This window comes from Gymnoscopelus braueri (assembly GCF_963280865.1).
Source record: "Gymnoscopelus braueri genome assembly, chromosome: 14".
NCBI lineage: Eukaryota > Metazoa > Chordata > Actinopteri > Myctophiformes > Myctophidae > Gymnoscopelus > Gymnoscopelus braueri.
This window is the reverse complement of record NC_137619.1, coordinates 3841727-3861592: the sequence shown is the minus strand read 5'-3', so window position 1 is coordinate 3861592 and position 19866 is coordinate 3841727. Positions and strand designations below refer to the sequence as shown.

General features: G+C 39.4%; 1 protein-coding gene and 1 long non-coding RNA gene across 4 annotated transcripts in view; one reads left to right on the top strand and one right to left on the bottom strand.

Moving 5' to 3' along the window:
- The window catches only part of rassf4a (Ras association domain family member 4a), an 84595-nt gene that overhangs the window by 44069 nt on the left and 20660 nt on the right, over positions 1-19866 (bottom strand). For all 3 annotated transcript variants that reach the window (XR_013934430.1, XM_080449381.1, XM_080449382.1), the window contains exon 3: positions 19769-19844. Coding sequence is in view for 2 of the 3 variants with exons in the window: in XM_080449381.1 (XP_080305507.1) it covers positions 19769-19844 (76 nt within the window). In the remaining variant the exon portion in view is untranslated. The remainder of the gene's footprint in view (positions 1-19768; positions 19845-19866) is intronic.
- On the top strand, positions 8919-11562 carry LOC308100361. Its single transcript, XR_013934431.1, has 3 exons — positions 8919-9047; positions 9245-9316; positions 11441-11562. It is a non-coding gene; the product is annotated as an uncharacterized lncRNA (long non-coding RNA).

Genomic DNA, 19866 nt, shown 5'->3' with positions numbered 1-19866 from the left:
ACTCACTCCAGAGGGCCACATTGCATATACTGTCGGGCACACACCTCTTCTCTCTGTATTTTTAGTTGCAAAAATAGCCGATCTACAAGCTCAAAACGCGTCGCAGTGCGACGCGTTTTGAGCTTGTAGATCGGCTATTTTTGCATTTTTTTTTTATTGGAATCCGGATTCTTTTTTTTGCTATTTTTGAATTAGAATCCTGAAAAGTAACATGTTTTTTTTATTTCAAATGCATGTAGTTATACTTATGTTAACTTTATGAACTTAAGTACAAATACATTGGACATTAAAAAGACAATAGAATTGTAATACTAGTCTTTAAAGCTACTAATTTAGACTGAAGTAATTAAAGCGGGTCATGTTTGGAATTGTAACTGAAATCAATAATATATCAGTATTAATAATGGACCAACTGAAAGGACCAACTGAAAGGAGTTTGATGCAGAGAGCAAAGCGACGAGGTGATGACTGGGGACTTGAAGTTGCATCAAACTCCTTTTCAGTTGGTCCTGGTAGACATTATCAGGTGCACGATACAACTGCCGAGATCTGTCTGGATAAAAGGTAGCCACATACAGTATGTGCATGATTAAATTATTCTACTTTGAGTGGAAGCCTACAATGAGGAGCAAGAAAAACAATTATCAAAATTCATTTGAATCTTACATACAAAAGACTTCTTCTTTTCAATGTGCCAGCATTGATACCTTCATTGCAAAGGATGCAAGTATTATGGTAGATTAAGTGTGCCAGCTAGCACTTGAACTACTTGACCCAGACAATGCCCTGCGTCTTTTCTTCCTGCCTGGCCGTTGGTCTTGCTCATCTTGCTCTAAAGAATAGATTATGTTTAAAGTTTTTATTAAATTATGATGTCACTCACAACATAGAATAGGATTTAAATCTGCAAGTGGCAACTTTCATCACATTGAAAAAAAGTACGATTTCCAGTGGATATACCTCTTGCACGACTGTATAGCTCGGTTTTGCATTCCAAATGGTATCTTAGTTTGGGGTCATCTCAGTTTTTCCAGTCCTCATGTAGTCTTTTGATTAATGCTGCATCATCCACACTCTCAGAATAAGACAACATCTGTGCATAGCCTTTTTGGGTGACTTTTGAGAGCTTTTGAATCTCAGTCTCAGGACCACCACAGATGAAGCACCTTAAGCCACAAGCTACAGAATCCTCTTCCATGTTGTCTACTAAAAGACAAGTGTCATGATTGTTTAACTAATGATTGTTCAATGTAAGCAATAGGCTAGAGAAAATTGACATCTAAATTCACAGTAATCAAAAGTTTTGCCAGCAGAGGAAAATAAATGCCAAAAAGTAGATAAACTACCGTACCTTAAAATCGTCCAGACATATTTGCCAGGATGCAACACTCCCGCTCCTTCCCCACATGCAGACAGTGTATCCCACTGAGCATGTCCACAGTAGGTGTACACTCTTATCAAGTGTTTAGCAATATTTTCTTATTTTATTTTTCAGAATAGAATCAATTCAACAACACCCCAATCCCCTACCATTGATTATACACTGATTATACACTAACAATAACCAATATACCAATATTAGATGGCCAGGGAGACATTTTTACTCAAAAATAATGGTTGACAAGAAGAAAGAAGATAGACAGGGAAGCGAAGCAGGATAGTCAGTGTTTTCCAGTCGTGGAAAAAGTACAAATTCTTATTTACTCAAGTAAAAGTATCAATACTGCCATGTAGAAATACTTTGACACAAGTAAAAGTCTGAAATTCAAAATTTACTTGAGTAAAAGAATAAAAGTATCGGTATCAACATGTACTTAAAGTACCAAAAGTAGAAAGTACTTATTGTGCAGAATGTCCCATTTCACACGTTTTCAAATATAGAAAATGCATACAAATCGTTTGAAAATAGCAGATCTATAAGCTTTTAGATCGCCTATTTTCAAATGGCCTAAATGTATATAGGGCTGAAGTGGTTAATGTATGTTTTGTAATAATCAAAATCTACAAAGTAACTAGTAACTAAAGTTTGTAATAATGCTTTTATAATATTATTAACAATATAACAATGCTCCTGTGTTGACAGACAAACCAAAGTTTGCCTTCTCTGCTGGTTTGGGTGATAGACATGTTGGACCATTTAGTTCTACCACCACTGTGATCTACAAGAACGTTCACACTAACATCGGCAACGCATACGATCCATCTACAGGTAGGTGGAGATTACATTATGTTAATTAACTTTACACTATCAATTACTACCAACTAATTACACAACTTATATAACAGGCTATCAGACATAAATTAATTACAGTAATCTAAATACATCTTCAACTGTGTAATTCCCATTAACATTAATAGGCAGGATGAGAGAACTTTAATATCATTGTTTTTAAAACAATGTTTAAAAAGTGTCATCATGATCAATGAATGAAATATTGGTTGAAACCACTGGTTTCTGTCCACAATATTGATTGATTGATTGATTGATTGATTTATTGATTGATTGATTGAATACATCATTAGTCACAAATGTAAACAGCACGTGGTACAGTAAGACACAGTGGTGGAAAGTAACTAAGTACATTTACTTAAGTACAATTTTGAGGTATTTGTACTTTACTTGAGTATTTCCAATTTCCAATCCTTTTACTTCTACCCAACTACATCTCAGAGGCAAATATTGTACTTTTACTCCACTACAATTATTTGAAAACTTAAGTTACTAGTTACTTTGTAGATTTTGATTATTATTACAAAACATACATTAACAACATATTTTGGCTATTTTCAAAATATTTATATATTTGAAAAGTTGTAAAATGGGACATTGACACTGCAATGAGTACTTTCTACTTTTGGTACTTTAAGTACATTTTAATACCAATACTCTTGTACTTTTGCTCAAGTACATTTTTGATCATGTCCAAATGTCATGTGGACACTGGATCATGTCATGTGGACACTGGACAGGAGACGGTGCTTAGTGCCAGCACTTCTGAGGTACGCACGCGTTCGGGGACAATTTGGAAGATATTGGCCATGGTGTGGATGTGTTTTTTTGCAATGAAAGACCAAATCACAATATGTGTGAAGCCATACCATTACCAATACTAACATTTCTAAAACAGACATCTGCTTTCCAAAAATGTCACACACGGCTTGCAGCAGCAGCAGCAGCAGCAGCAGCAGCGCAGTCCCCAGCATCGTTTAACAAAGCGCTTGAGAAACTCAATGTTGCCAACACTCAGGTGGTGTCATTAGTGTCTCGGCAATTTTCTATGACAGATGAATCGGGTCTACAACTTCATTCACTCTCCCCGGACCCCAGTGGTGGGTTCTACCGTCAGATGCTGTGTACGTCGTACACCTTGAGATTTTTTTTCGTCGCCACCGTACACCTTCAAAAACTGTTCAAAACAGCGTATCTGAGACGCTGATACGCTCTGATACGCTAACTGACGGCGCTGACTGACTGGCGTTAACGTGCACTGTGCTGCTCAGGGCTCAGGCAGCAAAGCGAGAGAGAGTAAAAAAAAACGATTCTGGGCCAGCGTTCCGGTGGTAACCGGAACTTTCGCCCCAAAACACACTCGCCCCCATTCATTTCGCGGACAGAGGCCGCCGGATTAGACCCGGGGCGAGTGTGTTTAGGGACGAGTCTTCTGTGATTTCATTCACCAGCCAGTGTTGCCAGATTTTGCGAGAGAAATAAGCAACCAGTTCTATGAAAACAAGCCCAAAAGAAGCAACTTAGGCCACATGAGCACTTAAAACCTACGCTATTTTTTTGAAGCAAGCCTAAGCAAGTACACTTTAGAAACAAGCCCCAAAAAAACGCAACCCACAACGACCAACATTTTACAAGAAAACTTTACAGAAAAACAAGCCCAAAGTCGCTTATAATACGCGGACATGGCAACACTGGCCCCAGCAGGTAAAGCCCCGGAAGAGTGAGACAGGCAGCGCCAACAACAAAAACAAACAAGGAACCGAGAGTGGTACGAGAGACAGAACGAGAGCAAGACAGACATTACAGAGCGAGACACACACGTGCGCGAAGTGCGCGAAAAATTTTCACATGCAATATTTTTGTGGGCCACACACGCGCGCGTGCACATTTTTTACATTTAATTAATTATAGACGCGCGCATGCCGTGCGTGTGGGAGGCAGGGAATAATCATAGTATACCTTAAAAAAAAAACTAGAACACACCACTGCCGGACCCCCCCATTCGCTTACAAGCTTATACAGTTGTACTCCTTTAAGGCAGGACGTTCAAACTCTTGTCATTCTCATTCGCTACAAGCCAACTCACTCACGCCCTCATACCCACAGTGGAACTCGGGCGGGTAATTTAAGCAGCCTGTTCTCTGTTCAGTCTACATGCTTAGCTGTCGTTGCAGGTTTGTACAGCTGTAGGTTTTCAAATTCCCTCCACCTCCCCGGCCTCCTCCCTGTGTCATTTAGTTCATATTGTTATAGGTTGATTCTGTGTATTGTACTGTGGTTCTATGGATTATACTATGAGTCTGTGTATTGTACTGCGGTTCTATGGATTATACTATGATATGTGGTAGTTTAATTAGGCATTGAAGGTTCAATGTTTATGTAAAACTGTATTTATCCTCTGCTCTGGGGGTTTTGTGATTGACGATCTGTGACATATTTGCACAGGGAATCTTTAATACCAGAGTCACACCGCCAAACTTGAATGCAATATCATTGCATAAATGGTTAATATGGTAATGGTTAATAAATGGTAAATGGATAATTTATGGTCTGGTTATTTCTGAGCTGAAGTGTCTAAATGAACTGAAGTTTAAATCTGAAATATGACCAATTGTAAGGGCCTCAAGCGTTGACCTATGGACTCAGATCCAAAGCAGAGGATGAGTGTCAATTGATTAGGTCAGATAGAGGAGCTGAAGAATGGTCACTATCACAGCACAAAGCTAGGGTACTGTGTCGCCACTCTAAAGACAAAAGGCCAGTGAAATGATTAACGAGCGGAAGATTAGAGGGTCTTGTAAAAGATGATTAGGTCACTCACTGTAACCTGGAAGGTCCTAGAACCCAAATGCCTTGTGGGAAATGTATGTCAATCCTCCCTGAAGGAGGAGCTAGCTTGGTGAAACCGCTGAAACAGTATAAAAGGTCTTGTTTAGCCTAGAGAGCTTCAAATTCGACATTTGGCTTGGACGCGGATAAGACTGCAGTAAGTGCAAAAGCTTGTATTACACGATGTAACTATTATGTAATGATGATTATATTTCTGATGTGTTTGCTTGTGTTTCCTTTCCTAGGTTTTATTACCTATTGGCCTAGAAGTGTTAGTTAGTGGGACCAGTGTCATTGACGAACGGAGAAAGGTTCAAAGGTCATTCTTTCAGCGGTTTCCTGTCGTGTGATTTTCTCTCCAGACGTTAGTTGATCATCAACAGGTTCAACTTGAAGCTCTTATTATGGTAAGATGATCATCTTTCTCTCATTTGTTACCAGACTATATTGTTTACAGTAACTTAAAAAAAACGTGTTAAAAAAAAGATATATTATTTTTCAAGATCTTTTGAGAATAGCAGATCTACAAGCTCACAGCGAGTGACGGTGAGCGGCCTAGTGGCTGGGGGTTGAACCCCGACCTCCAGGGCCGGATCTTAATTTTAGCTCCGTGAAATCAGTTTGGGCTTTAGGCAGGCAGGCAGGCAGGCAGGTCAGTATGTTTGGAGCCTTTGAGGAGTGAAGAGCTACTTTTTTTGCCTGACATATTATTACTTGTTTTGATCGTGTTTTGGACTATATCAGTGAAGAGACTTTATCGTTTTATTTGCAACATGGGACTGTGTTGAACAGTACTTTCTGTAGCCAAGGTTATAATAAACACCCTCGAAGATGAGAATAAGCCTCTCTGCATTCTTACCCATGCACCACAGTGGTCACCACTTCCCAACCAGCTAAATCAATGATCCTACATTACAGGCCGGGTCTGGCCCTTCGGCCGTATGTTACCCATGTGTGCTTTAGGAGCATGGTGAAGGGCTCAAGTCTGTATGCAACGTGTATGGTAAGCTGTAGGAGCATGGTGAAGGGCTCAAGGCTGTAACATGTATGTTAAGCTGTCCAAACTTCAAGCAATTTGGTACACCTTATCTCTGTAGTCATGTGATCAAGACATCTGTCACATTTCTTCTATTCCATTCTGATTGTCTACGATTGGCTTCAAAAGCTTGGAGGAGTGGCCCATGTTGCACGAAATGCCACAAATCATCAATGCAGCGCCTGATTACTGTGAAACTTTGCATGCACACTCACAGAAGGCCAAGGAAGAGCCTCCACCCTAAAATATTTCACATCGGCCTCATGGTGGCGCTACAACAGCCCACTTAGCGTTTTGGCCAATAACTCCTATTGGTCGTACAATAAAAGTGTTTTTTTTCCATGGATCATCACTCTTCATATGGGCCAGATTGTGCAAGGTTACATTTTTGCTACTATAACTACAGATATTATCTAAAACTCACACAAATTGTTACACATTATCTCTAGGATAATATGCTCAAGATGTATGACTTAGATTTTTCCGATCCCATTTCAAGTGGCTATGACTGACTTCCAAAGTTTGCGGGCCCTGGGTAGGCAACCCGGCCTGGCGGAGACCTGTGCCCCGCGGAGCACACTTTTCTAGTTGTTATTATATAGTTTCTGTATGTATTATTATATGTTGCTTGTAGGTAATTACAAAATTAAGTCACACATATAGGGCTGGTTGAATTGCAGCTTGGCCTAATTATATCCAGAAATGAGTTGAGTTCTAGCTCGCTCCATACTGTACCCATGTTGTTATTCTTATTGCTGTTGACTTGTACTTTGGATATTATAGAATATAATCAATACTTCTCTCTACTAACCTCCCACCCTCTACCCCACAACATGTGGCACTCAGTTTACACACACTTACACTCAAAGCAACACAATGGCAAAACGTGTTTTATCCTTTTGAATCGATTAAATTAGGCTGCGGCTCAAGGAAAGAGTGAATCGGCTACGGAGAGGGAGAGCAATGTTGGACCAGGTTCCCCCCCAATGCCTGACAACTGGACTGTGCTGACACAGCGGTTAGACATGGTGCGAAGCCTGGGACTCACCGTGTCAAAACAGGGAGCGATGCTGGAGTTCATGGAGAAAGAGGCGGAGTTCATGGAGAAGGTGAAGGAGAAGGTGGCAGCCAGCGAGGCAGAAGTGACTGAACTCCGGGTGCAGGTTTCAGGTAAGGACAGTCAAGATGCTATATGCTTATTGTTAAAAAATAAGTTAAAATAAGTTGTATTGGTACAGACTGATACTGTGTATGTTTAAAGGAGAATTCCAATCATTTTAGATGTTTGCTTTGATGTGTCGCTAATCACTCACCAACATACAAAGGGCCGTTGAATTTTTCCAGAGAAGCCCCTGTTGTCCATTGTGGAGACCCCTTCCCCTGGCATAATGGAGTAATGTGTATAAATGAAAATCGCCTATTTTAGCACCTCCAAAGTTCGTTTTTTTCCACTAATCCTCATTTTGCAGTGTACTGACACTCAAACATGCACTGAATGTCCCTTATGAGCTGCTGTTCATGCAGAACGACGTGAAGCTTGTCCTCGGTGTTGCCTGATTCTGTGAGAGAAACAAGCAACCAGCTCCATGTTTATACACATTACTCCATTATGCCAGGGGAAGGGGTAATGTGTATCATTACCCCTTTATCACGTAAACTACTAAAAGATTAGTAGTTTACGAAACTCGGCCATATGGTAGATGGTCATGAAAAACTATCAAGAGATAAATCTCACCCTCACTCGTCAAAGGGTGGCGCTATAGCACTCAATTGAAAATGCTAACTTTGAACAGGTACAACTCATGCCCTGTTTGACCTAGAGCCATGAAACTTCAATAAACACATGCGTCTACTCATGATAAACAACTTTCACACTCTGACTTTTGACCTCTGACCTTTAGATCTCCCACCATTTTGAATTATATGAAAAACATTCATTGGCTCATAAAAGCTTCATTTTTTCATTTCTTTTTTCAATTTTTTAAACAGGCATAAGTCATGCCTCTTGCCGAAAGTCGTGACACTTGCTTACACTTGTGCCTTGACTCATGAGGAACGTTTTGTGAGCTTGTAGATTGGCTACTTCCACTAGTTTTCGTTCCGAGGAGACAAAAAATGTCTTTATTGGTAAAGGGTTTGTGAACCAGTGATCTAGAGTAGTTCGGGACACAGAGGCTTGGTTCATAATGGACGGAAATACTTATAAATGTCAATACACACTATCAGGGAGGCCATACTATCTAGCTCAATGAGAAGAGAGGCAGCCTTTGAGTCCGTAGGTCGCTGGTTCGATCCCTGACCCAAACAATGTATTGAGGTGGTAATTTGAAGGTAATTTGAATAGCAGATGTTCAGTGAATGCAGCAAGGAGAGGAGAGTCTTGAAAAACGACTTACTTTGGTGTTGATTACTTTTTGTTCCTTCTTTTTTTTAATGAAAGAGCATGAGTACTTCTGATGGATCAGACTTAATGCTAATGTTGTGTGGCAGGTTAGGATGGTATAATTCTACCTTGAAGAAGTTGTAAAGGTACAGGCTGAAAAGTGTTCAAAATGTTTCATAGTTTAACGTGTGTTTCTCTGTGATATTTTTCAGTCATGGCTGCCAAATTGACTGCTAGCGAAACCCAGGTCAAACTGCTCCAGACCAGACTCAATACCAGTGAGGACCAGATCCAAGACCACCAGACCAGACTCAGTACCAGTGAAGGCCAGATCCAAGACCACCAGACCAGACTCAGTACCAGTGAAGGCCACATCCAAGACCACCAGACCAGACTAGGTACCAGTGAGGGCCAGATCCAAGACCACCAGACCAGACTCAGTACCAGTGAAGGCCACATCCAAGACCACCAGACCAGACTCAGTACCAGTGAGGGCCAGATCCAAGACCACCAGACCAGACTCAGTACCAGTGAAGACCATATCCAAGTCTTAAAGGAAGGAAGTGAAGGTAATTTGAACAGCAGATGTTCAGTGAATGCAGCTATGAGAAGATGATGTTGAAAAACTATTTACTTTAGTGTTAATTACTTTAGTTGAGCTCAGACAATAGATATATGTAATTCACTGTATTTGTTGATGTATTTTAAATGAAACAGCAGGAGTATTTGTGATGGATCAGACTTAATGCTAAAGTTGTGGTTTCAGCCCACCATGCTCAGCTGTCCACCGTAGGAACCAGGCTGACTGCTGCTGAGGGTCAAGTTCAGAAACTGTTGAGTAAGTATGTTTAATACATATTAGGATTATAGATTCAGGAAGATTGTATTAAAAATAATCATTGCGTGATAGGAACTTATTTTTACATGAACCACTTGAACCCTAGCATCTCTTTTCTGAGGGGAACAGAAAATAGCAGATCTACAAGCTCTCAATGCCTCGTGCTGCCAGGTGTTGAGAGCTTGTAGATCGGCTATTTTCGTTAAAGAGGTTTTGTGTAGGGGGGGAAGTATTGCGTGGCAGTGGTGTAAAGTAACTAAGTACATTTACTCAAGTACACTTTTGAGGATGTTTTACTATCCTGGAGTATTTCTCATTTTTAATACTTTTACTTCTACTCTTGTCTCTTAATAATAATAATAATAATAATAATAATAAGTGTAATAATAATAATAATAATAATAATAATAATAAGGGTAATAATAATAATAATAATAATGCATTTTATTTATAAAGCACTTTACATGCTTGTGAATCTCAGAGTGCTACAGGGGTTTAAAAGCATGGCATAAACAACATAGGAAACCAGAACAAATACAGGACCCAGCTAGGCTAGACTAAAATGGGTCACATTAAAAGAAAGGCCCAAAAGTTACAGTAGGGGAATGCTTTGGTAAAAAGGTAGGTTTTTAAATGTCAGTGGACTGTGGTGCTCTCAGGTGATCGGGGGGGGGGCATTCCACAGACATGGGGCTGTATAGCAGAAGGCCCGGTCACCCATGATGCGGAGGTTGGTGTCGGGGACAAGGAGACGGTTAGTGTTGGAGGAGTGGAGTCTTCCAGTGGATGGTACTTGAGTAAATGTACTTAGTTACTTTACAACACTGGAGTTACACTTCTAAGTTATCATCGCTGTTTGGCAGAAACTTCTTATCTCCATATTTTTACTTTTTATGCTTTTTGGTAAATTAATGCACTATTTGATCACACTACAGTGTCACACAAAAGTATCTAGTCTGTCTAAAGTCTCTCCATCTTCTGAATTATGTGCAGACAGCCTGTCTTTAACTGGAGAATAAATCATTGAGCACATTTCTCTCCTCCTGGCATGATTACACTGTCTGTCTGTCTCTTTTACAATGTATTTAAAATGTTACTCATCACATTGAAGCCTCTGGTCTAGCTCTGACATACAGTTCAGTTCAGGACCAACACAGCCTCATAACTCTGAGACACATGTAGAATCAAGAAGCTTTTATTTGTCACTAACTACAAGTACAAGCAGAAAAATGGAGCTTCCATTTGAACACTCTAAAGCACCGTTCACACTGAGCCCTATAACTATAACTATAACTGTATTGTATATTTGTATAGTTGGTGTGAACGGCCCTTTAGAGTTACAGACCTGTAAGGGTCCATTTGGTTCCATGTGTACACTCTAAGAGTTACAGACCTGTAAGGGTCCATTTGGTTCCATGTGTACACTCTAAGAGTTACAGACCTGTAAGGATCCATTTGGTTCCATGTGTACACTCTAGAGTTACAGACCTGTAAGGGTCCATTTGGTTCCATGTGTACACTCTAGAGTTACAGACCTGTAAGGGTTCATTTGGTTCCATGTGTACACTCTAAGAGTTACAGACCTGTAAGGGTCCATTTGGTTCCATGTGTACACTCTAAGAGTTACAGACCTGTAAGGGTTCATTTGGTTCCATGTGTACACTCTAAGAGTTACAGACCTGTAAGGGTTCATTTGGTTCCATGTGTACACTCTAGAGTTACAGACCTGTAAGGGTCCATTTGGTTCCCAACCATCAATCATTTTGCTGGGCTAGGGTTTTTATCTGTCTCCAATGCTGTTGTTTACATGTGTATCATAACATTATTATGATTATTATGATTATTATGATTATAATAATAATTATTATTATTAATTTGTCTAGATGTAATACATTTGATTGGCTCAACCACATGAACCTATAGTGTCTTCAAACATTCAGAAAAATATCAGATCTACAAGCTCACAGTACGTTGTGTTGTGACTCGTGAGCTTGTATCTACTTTGTTCGGTGAAGAGATGTGGTATTGAGGGATAAGAGGAGCAGAGTATAAAACAGTAGGGTTAGTATCTTATTATGTTTTTATAATATTATTAACAATATAACAATGCTCCTGTGTTGACAGACAAACCAAAGTTTGCCTTCTCTGCTGGTTTGGGTGGAAGCGTTGGACCATTTAGTTCTACCACCACTCTGAAATACAAGAAAGTTCACACTAACATCGGCAACGCATACAATCCATCTACAGGTAGGTGGAGATCACATTATGTTCATTAACTTTACACTATCAATTATTACCAACTAATTACTTATATAACAGAATATCAGACATAAATAAATTACAGTAATCTAAATACATCTTCAACTGTGTAATTCCCATTAACATTAATAGGCAGGATGAGAGAACTTTAATATCATTGTTTAAAAAAAAAAAAATTAAAATGTGTCATCATGATCAATGAATGAAATATTGGTTGAAACCACTGGCTTCTGTCAACAAGATTGATTGATTGATTGATTGATTGATTGATTGATTGAATACATCATTAGTCACAAATGTAAACAGCACGTGGTACAGTAAGATACAGTGGTGGAAAGTAACTAAGTACATAGTAACTTAGTACAATTTTGAGGTATTTGTACTTTACTTGAGTATTTCCAATTTCCAATCCTTTTACTTCTACTCCACTACATCTCAGAGGCAAATATTGTACTTTTACTCCACTACAATTATTTGAAAACTTTAGTTACTAGTTACTTTGTAGATTTTGATTATTATTACAAAACATACATTAACAACATATTTTGGCTATTTTCAAAATATTTATATATTTGAAAAGTTGTAAAATGGGACATTGACACTGCAAAATGAGTACTTTCTACTTTTGGTACTTTAAGTACATTTTAATACCAATACTCTTGTACTTTTGCGCAAGTAAATTTTGAATTCCGAACAACATATTTTGGCTATTTTCAAAATATTTATATATTTGAAAAGTTGTAAAATGGGACATTGACACTGCAAAATGAGTACTTTCTACTTTTGGTACTTTAAGTACATTTTAATACCAATACTCTTGTACTTTTGCGCAAGTAAATTTTGAATTCCGGACTTTTACTTGTAACAGAGTATTTCTACATTGCAGTATTGATACTTTTACTTAAGTGAAACATTTGAGTACTTTTTCCACCACTGGTAAGACATTAAAGCTAGTCCTGTGGACTGGTTGCCAGTGGTGGAAAGTAACTACTGTAAGTACATTTACTTAGGTACTGTACTTAAGTACAATTTTGAGGTATTTGTACTTTACTTGAGTATTTCCAATTTCCAATACTTTTACTTCTACTCCACTACATCTCAGAGGCAAATATTGTACTTTTACTCCACTACAATTACTTGAAAACTTTAGTTACTAGTTACTTTTCAGATCTAAGTTATGATATTATGAAACATACATGAACCACTTTAGGCCTATTTTATACACAGGCTATTTGAAAATAGCAGATCTACAAGCTCACAACGTGAGATGCGACGCGTTGTGAGCTTGTAAATCTGATATTTTCAGTAGTACTTTAACTTTTGGTACTTTAAGTACATTTTGATGCCAATACTTTTGTACTTTTACTCAAGTACATTTTGAAATCCGGACTTTTACTTGTAACGGAGTACTTCTACATTGCAGTATTGGTACTTTTACTCAAGTAAAGCAATTGAGTACTTTTTCCACCACTGCATGGTTTCCATGGTGGTCCTAAATGACAGGAGGGTTTACTAACACATTCACTGTGTGTGTGTGTGTGTGTGTGTGTGTGTGTGTGTGTGTGTGTGTGTGTGTGTGTGTGTGTGTGTGTGTGTGTGTGTGTGTGTGTGTGTGTGTGTGTGTGTGTGTGTGTGTGTGTGTGTTTGTTCTGTCTCAGGTATCTTCTCAGCACCATTGAAAGGAGTCTATCAGTTCAGATTTACTGCATGTAGCAATAGGGATTCAGAGTTTGTGTTCGTCTACATGTATAAAAATGAGCAGAAACTCTTTCATAACGCTTCAATGAATAATGGTAACGGTCTTATATCCGTGTCTAATGGAATGATCCTAGAGCTGGAGCAGGGAGACAGAGTTACCATGCGTTTACCTGGTGGTTCCTACAAGCTCTATGATGGCTCCTCATACAACCACAACACATTCAGTGGTGTTCTGCTCTATTCTATGTAACACTGGGACTGATACCATTACTTTAAAGTATTGGTTCTCAAAGTGGGGTCTGGGGACCCCACTTTGAACCCCCTGGAACCCCCCCTTCCCCAGGACCCCCAGGGGTCCTGGGGAAGGGGGCGTTCCATGGGGTCTCCAGCAAAATGTGTTAATATAATGTCACAACACAACCATTTTAACCTTTTATCCATATTTTATATGTTGTCTATTGAAAAAATAGCAGATATACAAGCTTGTACATCTGCTATTTTTGAACATTTTGTCAAAATCTTTAAAGTATATTGGAAACTTTTGGACATTTGACTTGAAACAGTGTGAGAACCAGTGTTTTAAAGAGCTCCCATAATGTTCATATTCAGCCTCTCAATAAACTCATATTAAAACTTAAACACTGTTGTCAGTGTCTGTTTTATGTGTTTCTGATTATTTTTAATATAATACATCTAGAAGACCAATGATGATGTGTTTTATCCATATATGGAACATGCAGTATTATGAGAAAAAAGCATTCATGTGCATCACAGAATATTAATATGTGATTCATTGAAGGATCATAACGTTGACTCATTCAGTTGATGCATTTATTTTCACATAGACATAATATCTGGGTCATTTATCTCAGACATAATGTCTGGGTCATTTATCTCAGACATAATGTCTGGGTCATTTATCTCATAGACATAATGTCTGGGTCATTTATCTCATAGACATAATATCTGGGTCATTTATCTCATAGACATAATATCTGGGTCATTTATCTCATAGACATAATATCTGGGTCATTTATCTCATAGACATAATGTCTGGGTCATTTATCTCATAGACATAATGTCTGGGTCATTTATCTCATAGACATAATATCTGGGTCATTTATCTCATAGACATAATATCTGGGCCATTTATCTCATAGACATAATGTCTGGGTCATTTATCTCATAGACATAATGTCTGGGTCATTTATCTCATAGACATAATGTCTGGGTCGTTTATCTATTATCTATTTATTTTAGAATTTGCCATACCTGTTATTACCTGTTATTTATTTTACTTTTATTTTGTATTTATTTTGGGGTGAGGGGACAATTTGAAGATAAAAAAAAAAATATTTAAAATAATACAAACAAACAAACATAAAATCAACAAGGATAAAAAAAAGGTGATATTTAGGCCTACATAATTATGTTCTGGAAACAGTGCTGCCCTAAATGCAGTGTTATTACCACTAGAGGGCACTAGACTTCAACTAAAGAGGGACTGCTGTCTTTGCCTCTAAACCAGGGGTCTTCAAGGTTTTTCAGCCCAAGGAGAGAGAGATGAAGCAGGGACCCCCACTACATTTACAATTGTGTTGCAGATTAAACTGTGTCATATATTTCATAGAATGCTTCATTGACTATCATCAGTGTTTTGTAAATTCAGTTTTTATTGTTAATTCCAGACATTTAACCACTTAAACCTTCAATACTTAGTACTTGATTTGCTCCTTTTCCCCCTATATCAAACCTCTTTGCTGAAAATAGCAGATCTACAAGCTCACAACGGCGTTGTGAGCTTGTAGATCTGCTATTTTCGGCTGACGTTCCCATCAGAAAATGAATTCTAGGGTTCAAGTGGTTAATGTAAAAAAAAAAAGTTTCCAATCTCACAACGACTTGGCGGCCCCCCTGTAGTAACTCTGAGGACCCTCTAGGGGTCCCGGACCCCCTGTTGAAGACCCCTGCTCTAAACTCATAAACATTAAAATAATCTCTTGCTTGTCCTGCTGCTTGAGGCCATTTTTATATATGAAGTTATAATATGACTTATTAGTATTTTATTGTACTTTTCATACTGCCTTGTGTCTGACTAAAGTGGTGCTAAAACACTATAAGTGGTTCTTTGGCTCATAATCATATAGAGGAACCTCTATTGGTGCTACAGTATAGCACCTATTTTATAGGTTTATCAACCTCTGGTCCTGGACCCACCAGGGGACCAAATGGACCCTTATGGGTCTGTAACTCTGAGAGTTACAGACCCTGTTGACAGACCCTCAACACTCAGTGTTCATTTAACTCTGACAGTGTACAAATAGAACCAAATGGACCTCTAAGGGTCCATTTGGTTCTATTTGTACACTCTCAGAGTTACAGACCTGTAAGGGTCCATTTGGTTCTATTTGTACACTCTCAGAGTTACAGACCTGTAAGGGTCCATTTGGTTCTATTTGTACACTCTCAGAGTTACAGACCTGTAAGGGTCCATTTGGTTCCTAACTATAAACCAGTACTGGGACCCCCAGTACTCCATGTTGAGAACCGGTGCTCTAAAAGAGCCATGCAGGGTCTTAACAGGGTGGGGGTGTGTGTGTGTGTGTGTGTGTGTGTGTGTGTGTGTGTGTGTGTGTGTGTGTGTGTGTGTGTGTGTGTGTGTGTGTGTGTGTGTGTGTGTGTGTGTGTGTGTGTGTGCGTGTGCGTGTGTCATTTGAACATCATGCCATCTGCATGATGTTCAGTGTTGCCAGATTTTGTGAGAGAAACAAGGAACCAGGTCTATGAAAACAGGCCCAAAAGAAGCCACTAGGCCGTGGGTCCGCAGCAAAATGACTTAATATAGCATCACTATCTGTTGAACCACTTTAACCCTATATATACCATACACTGTCTATTTGAAAATAGCCGATCGACAACGCGCCGCGATGCAACACGTTGAGACCTTGTAGATCTGCTATTTTGAACAAATCTTCTATGGGGGTCCCCTGGCAAAAAAATGATTTCCAGATGGGGGTCTGTGGACAATTACATATTAACTTTTGGGGTCCTTCGACATGAAAATGTTTGAGAACCACTGGTTTAAACAACATTTAGGAAGCAGGCCCAAATAAGCAACAACTTTAGAACAGGGGTGATGCAACTTTGATGATGTAGAGGGCCACTATATTTACACACTCACTCCAGAGGGACACATTGACCATATTCACACGGCGGCCATATTGGAATTTAACATTGAAAATGCCGCCACCCGGGGTGGCTACTTTCATTGACTTCATAGAAACATGGCCGCCGTGTGAATATGGTCTATTGCATATACTGTCGGGCACACACCTCTTCTCTCTGTATTTTTAGTAGCAAAAATAGCCGATCTACAAGCTCAAAACGCGTCGCAGTGCGACGCGTTTTGAGCTTGTAGATCGGCTATTTTTGCATTTTTTTTATTGGAATCCGGATTCTTTTTCTTTTGCTATTTTTGAATTAGAATCCTGAAAAGTATCATGTTTTTTTATTTTAAATGCATGTAGTCATACTTATGTTAACTTTATGAACTTAAGTACAAATACATTGGACATTAAAAAGACAGTAAGTAATTAAAGCGGGTCGTGTTTGGAATTGTAACTGAAATCAATAATATATCAGTATTAATAATGGTTTGGTTTGTCCATCTTTAATTCTAACTCGTAGCGCGACTAGCGAGACTAAACCAATTGATTCGCATTATGTGGGGAACAAAAACAATGAGACACCAACCGGAACCAACCACCGGAACCACGATTAGTTTTAGAAGGAACACCAGGCTTTCCTCCGTGGTGTAAAGCCTGGTGACGTGAGGTTAGGCTGACAGTGGTTAAGAGATTCACCCAGCCTAGTGGATTATGATTAAAGGAGAATTCCGGACATTTTAAGTGTTATCTTTGATGTTTCGTTACTCACCTACCGACGTAAACAGTGGCATTGTTTATTTCCAGAGATTCCCCTGTCGTCATATTTTCAACCCCCTCCGTTGTCATAATGGGAGCGCGTGTCATAGGGAAATTCGTCTATTATAACCGATGCAAAGTTATTTTTTTCTCTACTACTCATTGTGGAGTCTCATGATAGTCAAACATGCAGTGAAAGTTCCTGAGAGGCTACCGCTAATGACGAACGAGCTAACGCTAGTTGCTTGTTTCTCAACATGGCAACACCAAGTTGCCAGGTTCTGGGAGAGAAACAAGCAACTAGCGTTAGCTCGCTCGTCATTAGCGGTAGCCTCTCAGGAACTTTCACTGCATGTTTGACTATCATGAGACTCCACAATGAGTAGTAGTAGAGAAAAAAATAACTTTGCATCGGTTATAATAGACGAATTTTCCTATGACACGCGCTCCCATTATGACAACGGAGGGGGTTGAAAATATGACGACAGGGGAATCTCTGGAAATAAACAATGCCACTGTTTACGTCGGTAGGTGAGTAACGACACATCAAAGATAACACTTAAAATGTCCGGAATTCTCCTTTAACATTCAACCAAGAGAGAGAGTCCCTGCTGAGTAATACTATATGGTCTCTCTCTCATAAACCAGTGTCTGGTGAGTCACCTGCCAGCCATCTAACACCATCATTATCTGGTTTATGAGGTTAGATGGACAATTCAAATTATGTCAGTAGGCCAAGCTGTTAAGACATACAAATGATTTACAAAACCACAAGTTCATCTGGAACTGCGTTAAAAGAACATGTTCTGTTGACACCCACAAATCAAACAACAATAATGTTGTTAAAGCCACTCTACTTAAACAGTGGATATACTGTATATGTGTGCAGACATATTTTAAACTCATTTAATCTAACATCAGAGTAAAACAGATCTTTGAATTGTAGAACATAATCTCTAGACCAGTGGCTCCCAACCTGTAATCCACTTCTTAAGCCCTATATACACGTCTCGTACCACACGGTGTGAGCTTGTAGATCTGCTATTTTCACTTTTCACTGAAAAATGTATGTAGACAATTTATTTTGACTATTTTTTACAATATAATGACCAAAAATTGCAAGTTATGATTTTGTGCAACATGCTTGAACATTTGGACTACCTCCTAACAACATGTTTACATTTTTGGACTACCATCAAACAGACAAGGTCCCTCGTCCCGTCCCGTCCCCCCTGTCCCCCCGTCCCCCCCTCTCTGATCTTTGGCCCGGAGCTCGGGTTGGGAAACACTGATCTGTTACAGACATTGTAGACTCTGCCACATGAGGTCATTGTTCTGGGTCGCTCTTTGGTTTCGCTTTTTGGATTGTGTGGTGTGTGTGTGGGGGGGGGTGAGTCTTGTCCCGCTCACAAAAATGTGCCCTTTCCCTGGAAAAGTCCCAGGGTCAGTGAGATAATATAGTAGTCATATAGAAGCGCGCACGCGCACGCACGCACACACACACACACACACACACACACACACACACACACACACACACACACACACACACACACACACACACACACACACACACACACACACACACACACACACACACACACACACACACACACACACACACACACACACACACACACACACACACACACACACACACACACACACACGACCCTCAGCCCTGTTTAGATTCCGTTTAGATTCCGTAGGGAGGGGGAAGTCCCAACCATAAAAGCCAGAGAATAACTGTGAAACAAATAACCTCACTCCTGCATACAGTTGTCCAGCATCATCATCATTTACACCACAACAGCTACATATGGTACTACTTTACTTTGCCACCATGTGGCACATAGTGTATACGTCTGTCTGGACTCTACATGTTTCCCAATGTTTCCCATGCTCACTCAAGTGGAATGAGAGAGACAGGGGGATTTTTAAGGTCTTTAACCTGCACTTGTCCTGTTAATAAACAAGCAGAAGGCTCCAGGCCTGTGAAGATGGATAATGAAGATGCCTGTGTGCTTATTGCTTAATAGCAAGTCAGTACAAGTTTGTTTACATAGTACATTTCATACGACAGGCGTAGACTCATTGAGGTTCAGATTTTTTTTTTAAAGTTGGCTATGATCAAAAATAACAAAATATCAAATGTAGGAACATAATGTATATAAAACATGAACTAAGAAAAAACATAAGGGATAATGCAATAAAAACAAACTTTAAGTGTGGCTTAACTGTTCTGGTTTAACTGGTTTATGTTTCCTCTGTGACTTGTTTATTCAGTAAGATCACACATTCTGGCAAATTGCCAAGCTACTGTGTCTCGTGAACCAAGTCATAATAGGCGAACATTCTGCAGAAATAGAAGAACATTCTGTGAAAATAGCCGGTGTTCATGGTCCGTTGTGAGCTTGTAGATCAGCTATTTTTTGCTATTCGGTGTACAATGTTTAAGTGGTTAACTAAACCTGCTTGTACCAAAATGACACAGTTTGTAAAATCTACTGTGTTCTCCCATAGACTGTAGCTTCCTCCAGGCAGGTGATATTTAACCACATGGTCTTCTTACCTCCCGCGTTCTCAGCTGGAAGTTCTTCCCTTCATGGTAACAGTTGTAGGTTCTCAGCAGTGACAAGATGTCAGACCTGGATGTGAACACATTAGCAT